This window comes from Myxine glutinosa, chromosome 2 (assembly GCF_964187855.1).
Source record: "Myxine glutinosa chromosome 2, kmMyxGlut1.1, whole genome shotgun sequence".
NCBI lineage: Eukaryota > Metazoa > Chordata > Myxini > Myxiniformes > Myxinidae > Myxine > Myxine glutinosa.
Genome location: NC_136262.1, coordinates 221,664,501 through 221,683,599, shown reverse-complemented (window position 1 = coordinate 221,683,599; position 19,099 = coordinate 221,664,501). Strand labels below are relative to the sequence as shown.

General features: G+C 41.4%; 1 protein-coding gene across 1 annotated transcript in view; it reads right to left on the bottom strand.

Annotated features, from left to right (window-relative positions):
* The window catches only part of LOC144890841 (uncharacterized), an 83,226-nt gene that overhangs the window by 13,645 nt on the left and 50,482 nt on the right, over positions 1–19,099 (bottom strand). The window contains exons 6-8 of the mRNA XM_078772700.1: positions 4,009–4,094; positions 2,801–2,890; positions 409–492 (exon numbers count right to left, since the gene is read on the bottom strand). Coding sequence (XP_078628826.1) covers positions 409–492; positions 2,801–2,890; positions 4,009–4,094 — 260 coding nt within the window. The remainder of the gene's footprint in view (positions 1–408; positions 493–2,800; positions 2,891–4,008; positions 4,095–19,099) is intronic.

Below are 19,099 nucleotides of genomic sequence, written 5' to 3'. Positions count from 1 at the left end.
ATTATATCAGCGTAGCATTAATCCTCGGCTTGAGATTTATTTGGTAATTTTTTTTTACCATGAAACACGAAAATAAAAATAAAATGATCCAAGCTACAACAAGAGCAATTGGTTGCTTCTTTCCATCCGAACTACTCGACTGCTTGCTATCCTTCATGTCCATTCTACTATTGCAGTATGTAGGAATATCACACCCATAGCAAATAAAGTATACCATAATAAATCAGTCGGTTCCTTTTTCTTTTCTCATGATCCAAAAAGCCCTTCCAAATCATTATATTCCATTACCCTAACTGGAACAATAACACGTTTGGACACAGAGAACAAGACGGTGGCCGTTTGCCCGTTTACATCATGTCGAATTGTGTAGGGGTGAAAAACATGCATAAAAAGCAGTAACGTGCTTACCGGGCGTTCGTGCAGCAGAACTATTTTACTGAGTCGGACATGTAAGGAAACACCAAGGCTGGGGTGTCGAAACATCCTGTAAACCTGGATAAAGAGCACACAGGTGAAAAACATCCTTTGCATATTCATGTACTGATTGAACCACTGTTAAGATTGCAACCAAAACCTCAGTAGACTCTCACTGGGCGAGTAGAACCTCAGAAGACTCTCACTTGCCTGTAACTTAAAAACTTTTTGATAAATGCACACATTACAAAGCCACGAGGAAACTGCTTTAATGTTGACATGGAGAGAATTCGATAAAGATGCAATGTTAGGCACTTATTACGAACAGAGCAGTAGATGTCCATAAAGAACGACCGCATTTATTCAACACTAAGTGTGTGTGTCTGCTCTCTGTTACGTGGTCCTCCCGGTGACTACCTGGTCTCGGTGACCCCCGGACCGTGAGAGGAACCCCGCCAGAAAGATATATGATTTATACGCTTTCGTAACGCAATCAATATGAATTCCAGTCAATAAGAAACCCCACACCAAGGATCCGGATTAATCAATAATATATTCCCAATCAATCAACAACAATCAACAATCAATCAACAATATTACTAAGATGGCCATCTCATATATTTCCCCCCTTTACCCCACTCACTGCACCCTCAATGGTCACTGTCCCTCACAATGTCTCTGGGCCCCTCCAGACCAAGGTGAAGGTCGACTTCTCCGTACACGGGCGGTTGAACGGACCCCTGGCTGACGTGCTCCAAACGTGCACGTCCCGTACTGGGAACGGCTGCGGCAGCGGACACCTCCTCGGGACGCCACCGGGGTCGGAGCCCGTGATCGCGGCCTCTGGGCTGTGAACGGCTCGCAAAGCGCGCGAGGCCCAAGGTGCGACCCGTACACGCACTCGTAGGCGTCGAGGCGAACAGTGCCGGACGCTTGGTTCCTTCCAAGAACCCACGGCAACCTGACACGTAACAGGCAATCACCCCGCACAGGTAGCTCCTCTCGCCAGACGGGCTTTTCAAACGCAGCGTTCCAAAGCAGATAAAGATCGACTCGGCTCGCGTCGGAGCTGGTCGAGGATCAAGATGGCCGCTTCTCTCCCGACCTTGTCTTTTTCTTCTTCTGGTTTACCATCCCGTTTCCGGTCTCCTGTTATCAGGAGCGCTTCTTAACCATTTAACCACAACAACCTTTAATAGAATAAACATTAATAAGAAATGACCTGAATAGTAATTCACATAAATCCTGAATCCGTAACATCTCCATGACCAAAGACACATGGAAAAGGCAAAATGTAGTATTCTTTTCATAACCTAATTGGAGGAGCCAAAGAAGCATCTTGCCAGCAGCCATGCTGTGCCCCCAACTGGTATATATGTGCCCCCAACTGGTCTGGACTACTGCAATAGCCTCCTTTATGGTTCACCCTCAACAATCACCAATAAACTCCAATACATTCAGAACTCCGCTGCCCGTCTACTCACCCATTCCCGGACCCGTGACCACATCACCCCCGTCCTTTACAAGCTTCACTGGCTCCCCATCTCCCAGAGAATCCAGTACAAAATCCTCCTCTTGACCTACAAAGCCCTCCATAACCTGGCCCCATCCTACCTGGCTGACCTCCTCTCCAGACACACTCCCACCCGCAACCTCCGCTCTGCTGGTACCAACCTCCTGACCCCCCCCCATCCGGACCAAATTTAGATCCTGGGGGGACAGGGCCTTCTCCATCGCTGCTCCCACCCTCTGGAACTCGCTACCTCACACCATCAGAGACTCCTCCTCACTCACCACATTCAAAACATCACTCAAGACCCACCTGTTCAACACTGCATTCAACATTTAACCCACAGCATCTAACCCCTGACTATCTCCTCTCCTTCTCCCTCCTTTGTGCTTTGAATATTTCCCTATTGATTCTTCTTTTTTTGCAATTGTTTTTATGTTTTGCTATGCATTATGTTTTGCACTCTGTCAAAGCGTCTTTGGGCTTCCTGAAAAGCGCTATATAAAATAAATGCATTATTATTATTATTATTATATATCCTGCCCATTTCTAAATAACTGGCCTCCTTAGTTTACAAAACAACTTTATCATTGTCGGTGTTGCATTGCTCAATAATTCCTTGATACGCACAAACAGTAAAACAGCATACATAATAATGGCAGTGCAGAATAAATTTTAATACAGGACTAAAACGAGAATAAGTTCAGTTTAGAGCAATGAAGCAAAGTCAAATTTGCTCACTTGGGTCGAGAGAGCTCGATCCAAGTCATCAATATCGAGCAGATATGCGGAAGCAAATAATTGTTACATATCAGGCTTGCTGTGAGGCAGAAAAATGTGTGGTGTGGCATGCACCGTCTGCGCAAGAAGGAATACCCTGGTCATGGTGTTCACGATGAGATCCCGTGTGCCATCTGCTCCATGTTGATCTACCACGTCTGAGTCTGCTACCACCAGGACATTGACCTGCAGCACCAAGTAATGAGGACACGGCAGTTATAGTTTGCTCCGGCATGAATGGCACACTGCAACAAACCTCATATTAACAGGTGATGCAAATAAATATGGATGTGTGCAGAAACGGTCTTCATGCACCATCTACCATATAAAATACAATGTCAGTTTGTGTGTTTGTACTGAGGTCTGTCCCCCTTCATAAGACGATTTAAGATGAGTTTTAATGGCCAATGCTTTAACACGAATGTGTGTTCGCTACGGTCTCTTTTTTGAGGATAAAATAAACTCGGAAAACATTTTCCATAAAAGGGTAATTATGACTTCTATTGGAATAGTAGACGGTGGCTTGCGAACTGAGGTTGTGTGCAGAAACGTTTTTTAAAATAACAATAAATAAAGGCGCAGGGAGGTGAAATTTGCTGCACATGATGTGCAATGCGCGCAGAGTAAAAATGGTGTTCATTTATGTCCGTATGATGTTTAATAAATAAATAAGCACACCTGACACTCGGCCGAGGCTTCAGACTTTGGCACATGCTCACGAGGCTGCACTGTCGAATAAACTGTTGCAACCCATCATATTTGAAAGGCTTTATACTTGTGGGGAAATAAATAAGATATAATATTTGAGGATATTGTGCTATGAAAACGTGAGGAGGAGGTAGCCTACATCTTCAATGCCAAATATAAATCCATAGATTTGAGTTAGAGAAGAGAAGGTACAATGGTAATTTGTATAAGAACTGCCAAAAAAAGTAAACTGAAAAGCAAAGCAACTCGAAAACCATGCACAAGCTACTTGCTAAACAATCTATTAGAAAGGGGTTTTAAGTATCAGTTTTATTCCCATGACTCCAATACAAACTGCCAGTTCAGAAGAACATCTGTAAAATTGCAACACAAAATGCTTGGACAAGCATCAATAAGAAAAACCCATGGAATGAGAAGGGCTACAGTGCATACGGATTCTCTAGTCGAAAAATATCAACATTTACCTTAACCATAACAAACTATTTCATGATTCCCATTGCATTTCCAGATTCGTTGAGATGTAGGCTGTGTGGAAGAAACCAAGGAAGGAGGGAATTTTCAAGAAAATAAAGGTGCCCTGCTAATTTGCTCCTAACCTGGTACTCGTTATCAGCAGCCCGGATGATGTTCCTTCGGCCTCTTGGTGCCTGCTCAGTATTTCTTTGCCCTGTCTTCATTTTACCTGTAACACATTCGTGCAAAGCATGGCATGCGAGATGATGGCTCAGGCTCAAGAGACGTCTGCAGGGCTGCTGTCAGCCCTGGAAAGTTTGGGATCTAAGTTACAACAGCATCTGTGTCCATTCTCGAATAAGGTAGGGTGCGCAAGGTGCACCGGGAAGGAAAGTGGGGCAAGATGGCCATCCATGTCCCTTTCCTCCTACTCCACATACATATATATATATATAACAGAGGAGTGGGATTATTTTAGCTGAGGATAATGACTACCTGAATTGGTGTGTTGTCATGATTTACACCAATCATAATAAAAACAATTATTTTGCACAAATGTATTAGTAGTGTTTGTGATATTACATTTTAATAAGCAATTTTCGTTGAAGATTTTGGTTTAAAAAAAAAACAATAAAAAAAAAAATCCCCTCTGCACATAGATAGGGGAGGGGTAGGTGCAGACTGGAAGTTTGATTCGATTACACCTCACCACCACATAATTTAAAACACAACACCACCACATAATTTAAAACACCTCACCACCACGTAATTCAAAACACCTCACCCCCACCTAATTTAAAACACCTCACCACCAAGTAATTTGAAACACCTCACCACCACGTAATTCAAAACACCTCACCACCGCTTAATTCAAAACACCTCACCACCACGTAATTCAAAACACCTCACCACCACTTAATTCAAAACACCTCACCACCACATCATTTCAAACACCTCACCCCCACATAATTTAAAGCACCTCACCACCAAGTAATTCAAAACACCTCCCCACCACGTAATTAAAAACACCTCACCATCACGTAATTCAAAACACCTCACCACCACGTGATTTTAAAACACCTCACCACCACGTCATTTAAAAACACATCACCACCACATAATTCAAAATACCTCACCACCACGTGATTCAAAACCACCTCCACGTTATTAAAAATACTTCACAACCACGGAAACAAAAGTTTCAGGGAGTAGTTCAGTGACAACAGACACTGCCCAGATATGTAGATATATAGATAAATGACTGTACCCGAGTTGCTGTTTTGTCATGTTTACACCAATCATATTTCAAACAATCATAATGCACAAATGTAGTTGTAATATACGTGATATTACATTTTATAAACAATTGAAGTTGAAAACTTAAATTGAAAAAAAAAATGTTCCCCAAAAAATTCCCCCCCAAAAAAAACAAATTGGAAATTTAAAAAAAAAAAAAAATACCCTTAGGACATACCGACGGGAGAGATAGGTGCATACTAGAAGTTTGGTACGATTTCACAAACGTTTGAGGGAGTAGTTCAGTGACACAACACAACACAGACACTACACAGATATTTCTATATAGATTACTAGCAGAAGTACCCGGCATTGGCGGGGGGGGGGGGGGGGGGGGGCGAGCCCCTTGGCAAAGCGAGCGATTTTTTTTTGTCATAGCGTCATAGCGATTTTTTTTTTCATAGCGTCATAGCGTCATAGCGATTTTTTTTTTCATAGCGTCATAGCGATTTTTTTTTTCATAGCGTTCATAGCGTCATATCGTTCATAGCGTCATCACGTGATCGCTCTGAGCGAATCAGCGCCCACCTGCTCTGATTCCGTTGATTCCGTGCGCTGAGGTAAATATGAATAAAAAATATGGATCGTCAAATATTTTGAGTTCGGCCATGTTCGTCCCACGCTCAATGGCCATGTCTATGTCAAATATCAAGCATGTAAGCCTCTCCGTTTAGGAGTCTATTGGTAACATTACACACACACACACACACACACACACACACACACACACACACTGTGTTTTATATATATAGATGATGATCCAGAAGCCCTGGGCACATTTTGAAGAACGATACCTGCAACTAAGTTTATTATTGTTCGTTGGTGCAAAACAAAACATGATTACTCGTAAATGGATGTGACCACTTCAACACGCACAGGCATCACGTGATACGCAACAGGGTGAGGTGCATCATGTGATATGGATCGGGGTGAGCTTTGCTCAAAGTGCTGCACGCGTTTGTTTTTGCATTAGTTCAGTTCATTGTGAATTCGACGCCCTAATAGGATGGGGGATATCGTGAGACAGAAAAATTGCTCAGAAACTGAGACAGAAAAAATACAGAATACAAGCATATTCCAGATACAGAATACGCTTGTATTCTGTATCTGGAAATTCGGCTGAAATTCACAGACAACTTGTCAAAGAATGTGGTGCCGACGCAAATTGACAGAAGAACAATCGGCAGAATAAACAAGCAGTTTGATGAAACCGGCAGCATTCTTCCAAAACAGTCACCAGGTGGGCCTCATACTGTTTGAACTGAGGAAAGCAGAGATGTCATTCAACAACTCGACAGTAACACACCATTATCAACTCATCGTTTATCAAACGTCACCAACATAAGCCGATCATCGATTCGAAGAATACTAAAAGACCTGAATGCAAAACCATGCATACCCAGATTAATTCACCAACTATCTGAGGATGATTTTGACAGGCACGTTGAGGCATGTGAGACATTGCTTGGGTTAATTGATATGGACAATGATTTGCAGAACAAGATCTTGTGGTCAGATGAATCCAAGTTTACTATAACTGGTTCTGTGAATCGTCATAACAGCGCGATATGGGCAGTAGACAACCCACGATTTACTGTTGAGCACAACGTCCCGTATCAAACTTGTGTGTCCATCTGGGCAGGCATTTCTTCTGGAGGAATTGTTGAACAAATATTTTTCGAAGAAAATGTGAATGCTGCAAATTACCTTCTAATGTTGGAGCAGCATGTATTTCCACTCAATGATGGCCAAATGTGATTCATGCATGATGGTGTGCCTGCTCATTATGCTGCCAGTGTACTTTCCTATGCCATATCCAGGTGCTGCATGATGTCAATGCTGGGTCCTGAAGAGGGCCCGGCAATGACGCGTGCTGAAAGGGAGTATTCAGCTTTAACTCTGGTTTCTTGGGTTTTTTTTGGTTTTTTTTGTTTGTTTGTCCGGGCGATATCTCAGCCATCCTTGAGCTAGGAAGCTGAAATTTCGGCACAATAGTGAGCAAGTGCTTTGGCAAAAACTGTATTTTTGGTTTTTTTATTAATTAATTAATTGATTAGTTATTTAATTATTATCGATTAATTAAATACCTATTTTTTTCCTTTCTCCTCTGGGCATTGTCTGAGGAACCTTTCGAGCTAGGAAGCTGATATTTGGACATGACAATGACCAAGTGATTTGGCTGTAAAGGCTAATCTAATTTTTATTTTTTATTAATCAATTAATTGATTAGTTACTTAATTATTATCGATTAATTAAGTACTTATTTATTTCCTTTCTCTTCTGGGCAATATCTCAGGCACCTTTTGAGCTAGAAAGCTGATATTTGGATATGACAATGGCCAAGTGATTTGGCTGTAAAGGCTATTTTTTATTTATTAATTAATTAATTAATCGATTAATTATTTAATTATTCGATAAATGGCCTAATTGATTCAATGTTTAAAAAGTTACAGATTCAGATGAAACGGTGGTGGTTTAGGTATTTATATTAGCCAATTGATTAATTATTTTATGATTATTATTAATTTATTTTCATTATTAATCACCTATTTATTTTACTTTCTCATCAGGGCAATATCTCAGGCACCTTTAGAGTGAGGAAGCTAATATTTGGACACGACAATGACTAAGTGATGTGGCTCTAAAGGATATTATTTATTTATTCATCAATGAATCGATTAATTTTTCATTGATTAATCCGTTTCATTGATTAATCATTAATCAGTAATTATGTAATTACTCGATTAATGACTTAATAAAAAAAATTTGTTACAGATTGGGATGAAACGGTGGTGGTTTCGGTATTCTATTAGCCAATTAATTAATAATTTAATTATTTTACGATTATTATTTATTTATTTTCGTTATTAATCACTTATTTATTTTCTCATCTGGGCAATATCGCAGGCACCTTTTCAGCTACATTGGTGGCCAAAAATATTGGCACCCTTGTACTTTTTTTCAAATAATGCACCATTTCTTCCAGAAAATTGTTGAAATTAAAAAATATTTTGGTATCCACATTTGTATTTCTTTGGTTTGCAGTGGAACAAAACATAAAAGGTGAAATAATTACTAAATCTTAGCTTATTCCACACAGGAATCCGAAAATGGACCGGACAATATTATTGACACCTTTTAGAAGTTGTTTGAAATAATTAGATTTCAAGCAGGTGGATTCACCTTTCCTTTGGAATTAAACTCGCCTGTAGTGAGTTGCAGGTGCCTGCAATATAAAAACCACTCATTCAACCAGTTTGAATAGAGAAAAGGAGTCATTCTGCTGTTTTGTGTCACTGTGTATGCAATGAGCATGGAGAAAAGAAAGAAAACCAGAAAATTGTCTGAGGAGGTCAGACACAAGATTGTAGCCAAGCATGGACGTTCTCAAGGCTGGAAGTCCATATCCAGAGACGTTGATGTTCCTGTGTCCACCGTACGCAATGTTATCAGGAAGTTTAAGGCCCATGGCACTGTAGCCAACCTCCCTGGACGTGGCCGCAAGAGAAAACCTCATCAAAGATTGCAGCGAAGGATTTTTCAAATGGTGGAGAAAGCACCTCGATCAACTGCCAAACAGATTCAAGCCTACCTCCAGACACAAGGTACGACAGTTTCAACTCGCACCATCCGTCGCCAACTCAATGAAAGGGTGTTCTATTGGAGGAGACCCAGGAGGACCCCACTGCTGAGAGACCCAAAACACACCTGAACAATTTTTTTTTTTAAATATTAATCACCCAATTAATTAATTTTTAAAAGTTACAGATTCAAATGAAACCATAGTGCGCTACTAGCCAATTGATTAAGAAATTAATTATTTCACGATTTTTATTTATTTTAATTATGCAATTAATCAATCAATAATTTTTTTCTCATCTGGGCAATATTTCAAGCATCTTTGGAGCTAGGAAGCTGATAATTGGACATGACAGTGACCAATTGATTTGGCTAAAAAGAGTATTTTTGATTTATTGATTAATCAATTCATCAATTGATTATTTCATTTTCCGATTAACTACTTCATGAATTGGTTTTCAAAAAGTTACGACGTCAGGCAGAAACCAAGCACAGCTCCATCACCCATCTAACACCATCTCCACAGTGTAGCATAGTGGTGGCAGCATCATGCTGTGGGGATGCTTTTTCAGCAGTAAGGACTGGACGCCTTGCAAGGATAAAGAGAACAATGAATGGAGCCAAATACAGGCACTTTTAAGTAAATTCGATATTTCTGTATTTCATTTTCAATAAATTTGTAAAAAGAAATCTTCCAAAAATATGTTTTAACTTTGTCATTATGGAATGAATGAATGTTTCATTCATTCATTCATTTCATTCATTTGTCATTATGGAAGGAAGGAGAGATGTAGATCGTTATTTTGTGTAGATTATTTTGTTTTGTTTTTTGTTGGTCATTATTTTGTGTAGATTGGTGATACTAAAATTAAAATTAAATGCATTTTAAATTCAGGCTGTAGCACAGCAAAATGTGACAAAGTCAAGGGGTGTGAATACTTTCTGATGGCACTGTATGTTCGTGAATGTACGGCGAGCCGGTTTAGTTGCACTTTCCATGTGAAGAACCTGCTCCAACCCTCCCACAAGCCAAAGGTTTGATCGTTTCTTAGGCGCCATGACAGCATGCAGTGCAAGCGGCAGGATTTTCTCTTTTAATGGAAAAATTTTAATTTCAGTTTTCAAATCATTCCATCACGCACTTCAAATATACGTACTTGAAGGTGGGTGACATTAATGGCAGCTAAATTCGGCAATTTTCTAAACTAGGCAATTCTAATATATATATATATTACTGTAAAACGTTATCAGAGATGTATGACGTGCTGAAGTAAAAAGGCCATTAATTACGTGGTTCCCAATTGGCAGTTCCCGGTCACTTATTGCTGACCTTTGCCGATCCTTGTTGAGAAAAAGGTGAAGAACCACGGCTCTAGATAGCACCTGTGTATCGGGAGCAGAGGTTATACAGGCCTCCTACTAATGATGATTTTCTGTACTAGTTTAAAGGTGGGGATATTGTTTAATTCCTAACTAAAAGAAGAAGAATCGCCGGCAAGAACCCAACTCTGTCTGATTGCGAGGCGATACAAGATTCTTCTGATTCTGAGGTGTGGAATTTCTTGCTGTCATGATGGCATTTATTTATTCATGCTGATTTAATGGATCCGTTGTTTGATTTGATTTTTTTCCCAGTTCAATACATACTGAAGTGTTAATTGGTCATTTTAACTGGACTGGTCCTAAAATTGCTGCTGGATCTACTAAATTGGTTATACTAAATATTTATTGTATGGGCACCTTGCAGGAATTTTTAGAAGCTGCAAAATCCTCTAATGATAACTTTCTGGAAGAAAAAAAACCACCTTTAGAGGCCATTTTTCCCCGCAAGCGGGGGTTGGCCTTTTTCGGGAACCGTGGTAGTTGTTGTTTTTCGGTCCCCTTCGCTGTATCATGTATCATGTGTATCATGGTGGAAGAAAGATGTTTGATATTTCATTTCTGAGGATATTTGCAAAGCAAAAGGATTGCATGAAAAAATATTTGTTCAAAATGTAAGCTGATGGAAGGCTGACATTAGATTATTAATAAATGTGTCACTTTCCTTCACATTTAATGCAGTAGATACACCCGCTCTCTATGGGAGCGACCGGGAGGTGGAGGGGTGGACCCCAATTATTCCCACGTTATTGTGGAGTTAGCTCGGGGAAGCTTGGCCCAAGTCTTTCATGAACCGGTTGGCCAGCCCTTGTGTCTGACATTTGACATTTGACTGCGGCTAAGGCAGAAATTGGTAATTTCTTCATGGTGCCACCCATAGCTCACCTACTCTTCGCAAAGGACACCGTGGGATCTTTAAAGTCCACCAAGTAATGCTGGCAGACAGGACGCCGCAGTTTAACATCTATCCGAGGAACGGCACACACATTCATGAACCACCCTGCCTGTGAAACACCAGGATAACAGCTGGGTCGGGATTCACACCCAGGCTAGACAGATTTATAGGTGAGTGTTCATTGGTCTAGGCCATCCAGCCAGCCCCCGTGATAATATTATCATTATGCCATTATCATTGGACGGAATTGACCGATTAATTTGTCAGTATAAATTATAATGCGTTTGATGAAAAATATACTTTAGATGACATAGAGGCTGCAGTCGGGATTGGAGGAGGATATATCAGCAATCTAAGGTATGCTGATGATACCACTCTGTTGGCAGAAATTAAAGAGGGCTCGATGAAACTGCTAAACACAGCGAAGGAGGAAAGTGAAAAGGCTGGTCTTTATTTAAACCTAAAAAAAAAAGACTAAAATCTTGTCAGCTGAAACGTTTGACGTGTTCAGAAGGGGTTTGTTGCATTACCAATCAGCTGGTAGAGTGCTCACCAAGTGGCCCACTTGATTTTAAGCACTCGAGCAAGCACTCCAACTAAACGGTTGATAAGGAACTGGCTTGGCAAGTGATAGCAATCTGATTGGTGATGTCACACACCCCAATGGATGTGTGAAGGCTGCAACCGAGCTGTCTCTGCCAGAGCTTCGGAAACCAGTGCAGGATAGGGATGTTTGGAGAGATCTGATCATAAACGTTACAATAATTAGGCCACGACTTGACAGAACTGGATAACTGGTTATAATATATTTTTTAACTTCCAATAGGTGTGTGGATACACCACCCATGAGTAAGTACATCAAATTTTATCCTAATTTCCATTTGGCATGGATCAAAATGCTAATGAACCTTAGGAATATGGGTATACATCAATAAAGGTCACAATTGGGCCGTAAACGTGTCGGTGGCAATATCGCACATCACACTTGAAACCATAATCAGGGGAAATCTAATATGAGGCCCCAATATATGTTATAAACAATTCATATACTGTCCATATATAATCTGATGGCTAGAAAAATCAGACAGGCAATGGGATTCATCATTCATGCGTAAAGACTCATGTAAGCAGATTTGTTCGATGAATATCATTGCCGCTTACCTAGGCCTAGCAAGTCGAGACAGCTCTGATCCGTTCGTCTTAGAAGGATAGAATAAGTATAGAATGCCTTATGCACATCGAGTTTCCTCCAAACTTCTGCCAGTTTTGTCGTGACTGCTTAAAATGTAATTGTACTTTGGGCAGCATTGACTGAATCGTTTGTGGTGATAATACTTTTTACGTCCCATAGGTGTGCCCCATTACACGCCATGATACCTATTATACACCTCAACACGGAGTTTGTCCAAGGAGAAAATCCCTCTTGGGGAGGGGAGCAAGTTAAATCGCTACAACCTCCATCGTGTGACCCTTGACCCCATCAAATGTGGTTGAGATTGGATAAGTAACAAACAAACAGACAGACAGACGCCAAATTGCGTATTTCAGTATGACGACACAATATTCTTATGAAACGTTAACTATCCAATTCCTCTGATATATTACAAATACATGTTGGTGTGAAGGAGCTGTTCTTTGTTTCCATGATTTATATCAGTATGGTATCTTTTCAAAAGGATTCTTTTATTTTTTTGTATACTTGGTCTAGGCTCGTATAAGAACCAAAAACCCATGCACACAAAGCGAAAAGTGGAGTTAAGCAATTGGTTCATGTCTGTCTGTCTCTTCATCCGTCTATCCACAAATGTCAGTTTATGATCGAGGAATACCTTAATTTACATTGAATGTTATATTTTGAACATGAATAGGAAAACAAACCTGCCGTTTAACAGTACTTTGTCTTTGAATTTGTGCTGATCGCACATGCGCAAAGTGGACTGAGATAACTTTTTTTTTACTCTATCTACCTGTCAAACATAATTGAAAATGATTCCAAACAGGAAACAATTCCTGTTACTAAAGACATCATAAACGACACACACAACAGGCGCTAATAACTAATATAACGTGTTAAATAGGTTGGCGTAATAGACTGCGTCAACAGCGGTAAAACAGCGGTAAACATCCAGAATTTAAAAAAAATTATTCGACCTTACCAATGTGTATTCTATTTTAATTGAATTACAGTCGGACCCCCATTGGACCCCCTAGTTGCGGTTCTGCTATTTGCAAAATCCACATATTCACGGTTGATAAAATGCAACATGTTTCTCTATTTGTGGAAAAATGTCCCGCAAATTCGCGGTTTTTTCTTTCTTTTCGCGGCTGTGTCCCGCAAATTCGCAGTTTTTTCTTTCTTTTCGCGGCTGTGTCCTGCAAATTCGCGGTTTTTTATCTCTTTCCGCGGCTGTGTCCCACAAATTCGCGGTTTTTTATTTCTTTCCGCGGCTGTGTCCCGCAAATTCGCGGTTTTTTCTTTCTTTTCGCGGCTGTGTCCCGCAAATTCACGGTTTTTTTCTTTCTTTTCGTGGCTGTGTCCCGCAAATTCGCAGTTTTTTATTTCTTTCCGCGGCTGTGCCCCGCAAATTCACGGTTTTTTCTTTCTTTTCGCGGCTGTGTCCCGCAAATTTGCGGTTTTTTATTTCTTTCCGCGGCTGTGTCCCGCAAATTCGCGGTTTTTTTGTTTCTTTTCGTGGCTGTGTCCTGCAAATTCGCGGTTTTTTCTTTCTTATCACAGCTGTGTCCCGCAAATTCGCGGGTTTTTTTTCTTTCTTATCGTGGCTGTGTCCCGCAAATTCGCAGTTTTTTATTTCTTTCCGCAGCTGTGTCCTGGAAATTTACGGTTTTTCTTTCTTTTTTGCAGCTGTGTCCCACAAATTCGTGTTTTTTTTCTTTCTTTTTGTGGCTGTGTCATGCAAATTCGCGGTTTTTTCTTTCTTTTCACGGCTGTCCCGCAAATTCGCGGTTTTTTTCCTTTCTTTTCGCGGCTGTGTCCCGCAAATTCTCGGTTTTTTCTTTCTTTTCGCGGCTGTGTTACACGAAAGCGCGGGTTTTCACGGGCGCAAAAAAAAATTCATGAGCCGCTATCTTGACACATTTATAAAACTCATCTTTTACCAGCCATGCAAAAAGCAGCTGGACATACGCAAAAAAAAACATCTTCTTCGAGCTGCAAACATGACCTGCTGTGTGATATGCATTTTCATGGCTTTTGCGGCCGCAAATTTTAGCTGGACTATAATCAAGAGCTTGGCGGGATATCCCACCAAATGTGGAAACAAGTCAACTCTGCAAATTATAGAATGCAAACGCTTCATTAAATCGATTACAGTTTGCAATTTACTTTAAAGCATCATCAGAGATCTTCGACAATGAAAACGCTTCGGGGGAAGTTCCATCAGCGATGAAAACATGTCAACCCCACGAATTATAGAATGCAATCGCTTCATTAGATCGATTACGTATTGAAATTAGCAGATAGGCTCAATACCCACAATGCTCTCAATCCTTCATATACAGATTGTCCTCGATTTTGATCATTGTTCTCATCCCATTGCTGTGACCTGTGTTTTTGACTTGCTCTGCTCATCGTTCAATAATGGCTCCCATTTGCCATAGCGCAACACCAGTGCCGGAGATGCGTCGATGACCAAGAGGCTTTGAGTGGACCTCTCATTCGCGAAAAGGCCAAACGAATTTATGATCATCTGTCTGGTGCGGGTGATGCCAGCACGAGTGATGCGTCGGGCGAAGATGGCACAAGCAGCGCAACTTCATTCACTGCAAGCAGGGGATGGTTCCATTGTTTGAAGGAGTTGTACCATCTCAAAAATGTGAAGCTCTCAGGTGAGTGTGCGTCCGTGGACCACGAGGCGGCAAGAGCGTTCCCTGCTCAACCAGCGAGGCTGATAGAAGAGAAGTGATACCTCCCAGAGCAGATGTTCAATGCTGATGATACCGGCCTCTTCTGGAAAAAGATGCCCACGAGAACTTTCATCTCAAAGCGCTAGGAGACAGCATCGGGACTCTTCTCCTCTGTGCAAATGCAAAAGGGGACCTCATGTTGAAACCCATGTACCATTCCCTGAACCCGCGTGCTCTTGCCTGAAGAACAAGTAAACTCTGCCCGTGGTTTGGAGGGCCAACAGGAAAGCCTGGGTGACAGCAGCAAGCTTCCTGGAATGGTTCCATAATTGTTTTGTCCCTCAGGTGGAGAGGTACATGGTGGGCAAAAACCTTGCGTTCAAGGTTCTCTTGCTGCTGGACAATACCCCTGGCCACCCCCCGAACCTGGACGCGGCTCACCAAAACATCGAGGTGATCTTCCTGCCACCCAACACCACCTCCCTCATCCAGACACTCGACCAAGGTGTGATTTCATTGTTTAAAACGTATTGTACCTGTCGCACCTTTCGCCGCATTTTTGATGCGATGGAGTCCAACCCAGGGCTGACCATTAGGCAGTGTTGGAAGGATTTCAACATTGCCCACTGCATCGGCATGATCAAGGAGTGGCTGGATGAGGTGAGAGCCTCCACCATCAACGTGTGCTGGCACAACTTGTGGCCACAGGCAGTCAGAAACTTTACTGGCTTTCCCGATAACACTGAGAAGAGGCATGTGATTGTCGGGTTGGCACGGCAGTTGGGAGGGGAAGGATTTGATGGCACGCATCCCGAGGAGTTGGAGGATCTCAATGCCTCACATGGCGACAACTTCACTGAAGAGGAGTTGGACGCCATTAAAACGGAGGAGGCAGGCAGTGATGAGAAACAGGTGCCGAGGTCTAACCTCAGTCCAGCTCCTGGGTGAGGTGCTGCATGGCATGCAGGTGCTTGTCGACAAGTTGGAAGATGCTGAAACAGTCATGGAGAGGTACCTCAAGTTCAAGAGGGGCTTGGGTGATTTGCTTCTCCCCTACAAAGAGCTGCATCAAAACCTGTGGCAATCTTCCAGGCAGCTCTCCATTACCCATTTCTTTCACCCTGCGCCATCCACCTCAACACCACCAGCAACCTCCTCTCCTGCCGCCCTGTCAATGACCTCACCAGCGTCCTCACCAACACCCTCAACTGCTGACTCTCCTGCCTCTCCCTCAGTGCACTTCATTGCAGGACTATAATTTGGGTCATGCTTAGAGTTTGAGGAATTCATGGGATTTTAATTCATCACCATCATCATCATCAACATCATCATCTTCATCATTTGAATGTTGCTTGTGTTTGTAAAATAAAAAATTTAAACGTTACATGATGGTGTTGTGTTTTTTTTTACTTTCACGGCACGGTATGGTTTAGCACTTATAATAAACTGTAAGCGCATTCCTTCAATACATTGGAAATGGTACTGTAACTGATGTTGTGGTTTTTAAATTTATTTGCAAGCACTTTTTGTGAAGCTGTAATCATGTGGTCAAAAACGTTTTAAACTTTAAAAAAAATTCCTCTATGAATCAAGAACCGCCTGAAACCTATAACGCATTTCCCTTTTCCCCATTGAAACCATACCGTGGCATACATTCACGGGATTTTAATTGACCTTTGCGCATTTTCATCGACCTTCGTGGGTTTTCGTCGACATTCGCAGGTTTTGTCTCGCCATTTCCGGGACTTTCATCGGCTTCGCAGATTATCTTCGACATTCTTAGGATTTGCATCACCATTCGCGGATTTTGCCTCGCCGTTCGCGGGTTGGTCCTCTCTATTCGCGGATTTTTGCGACTCGGGAACCTATCCCCCCTTTTTCCATTGAAACAATGCCCCACTATTCGTGGATTTTCCAGGAACGCATCCACCACGAATAGCGGGGTCCGACTGTATATACTTAAGCACTGTAGAATGCAAATTGCCTTCTTGTCACTTCCAATAACCTCAGTTTTGCAGTACTTGGACATGTTAAATAAGGTGGTGTATAAGATTGCTTCAACAGCATTAAATTTCCAGAATTTTTAAAACAAACTTTAAAAGCATTATTTTTAAAATTTAAATTGAAGTATATACCTGAACACTGTGTGGGGTAACATGTTCTATGAGTTCTCTCGTTTGTAATGCTATTATAAAAAATATATTATTTTCATGGGCTAAGGCTCGTCGTGGAGCTGACACACACACACACACACACACACACACACACACACACACACACACACACACACACACACACACACACACACACACACACGAGACAGAATTGAATTAAAAGTAATTCGACTCATCAACTCTCCCAATCTGACCTCAAAACTTGACCCGCTCAAATTACGTCGCAAAGTTGGCTCTCTTTCTCTTTTCTACAGATATTACTTCGGTTTCTGCTCCCAATAACTTGCTGCCTGTATACCTCCGCCATTAGCGAGACCACGGAATACTCGACAAACCACTACATCGCATGATTATTGTGTGGCCATTGGCAACTCAAGGGTGGTCCGTTATGATGTTTGATTCTTCCCCTCCACTGCCAAACTCTGGAACTCTTTACCTTCACATGTCTTTCCAAACACTTATGATCCTCCCCTTTTCAAAAAGCAGATTTTCTGCTTTCTCAAAAACTCTGAGACTATTCTCTCCTTCTTTACTTTTCTGTCAATGCAGCTCTTTTATTCAGGTCTGGCCTCGATGTGGACCACATAATCCGTGCCTGGAGCCTTCTACATAAAAACAAAACAAAAAAAACAACAACAACACACACACACACACACACACACACACACACACACACATACACACACACACACACACACACACACAATGACATAATGACGAGACAAACACTTAACAAAGCCACTGAGCTTGGGGGAAATGCCGTCACTACCGTCGCTTTCTGGGATACTCGGTACCAGCGACGTCATAACAAGGCGCTACTTTTCTCGCCGTACTCAGCGGGGAATTTCCTCAAGAGGAATTTCGTCCTCCCCAAGGATGCCAACCAATGGGGATTTTCCGTGCTCTATCCTTTTCAAGCAAGGAAGCAGCACGTACCATTTTTTAAGTCTTTCGTATGACTTTAGCCGGTCCAAACCGGATGGGTGTTTTTTAGGAGACACCATCTCCTTTCTGGATGGCCGTTGGCTCTCTATGGGAGCTCATCCACCCTTTGCCAGGTGTTGTTTTTAATCCTGGCAGGGTGTCACAGTCACCCTCCCCACTAACAAAGCCACTGAGGGGTGTTGGTTTAGTCGCCGACAACCGGAACTCATATATTAATTTAATTACTTACTCGTGATTAACCTCACCAAGTCACATAATATTCGTTATTATAACTCCAAACCAAAGGTTTCACTCATATTTATTGGTCTGATGTTACTTATTTGTTTATTATTTATACACTACCCAAAGCTGAAGCTTTTACAGGTGCAACCTCCTTAGCAATGACAATACAGCACAAAAAAAAACATTCTTAATTTAGGATGTGTGATTTAAACCTGTGTCTTTCAGTTATGAGATGGATAATCAAACCTCGAGGCTATTGAGGCCTTCTTTCTGATTTGGCATCTCCGTGCTGATAGGATTGCAAATACTGCAGCGCCACATGTGTGCGTGGACATTCGAGCCTTCACATTCAACACCTTCTTGTTTGCTGTGTAATTGCTGTTTGTGTAATCAATGGCAATGTTTCCTGGTCTCCTAATTGCAAAAGTTTTTGATTTTCTTGTTTTTCCTCTTTATCTGCTTTAATGTTTCCACCTTTATTTGCTAATTCTATCAGGGCTTAATATCCAGTTTATTTTCTGTAACACATTACAAATATATTATTTAATGTTTGTACTTTATTGTTCCAAAAAAAAAATCAAAATCAAAATTGATCCCACGCAAGGGCCATGGAATGATGTTGTCTTGGAACAGGAAGAGAAGCCAATGGATCAGACAGAAATTTACATGCAATGACATTTCGGAAACACTCAAAAAAAGATGGAATGGAGGGAGGTAGGCATCGCAAGAAGAATGGACAACTAACTGATGGATGACAAGAATTACAAAACGGCAACCTAGAGGAAGAAACAAAGGAAAAGCTAAGATTCCACTAAGAGAGATGAAATCAAAAATTACGTATAAAATTGAGTATAATGGTCCTGAATGCCAAACTTTCTA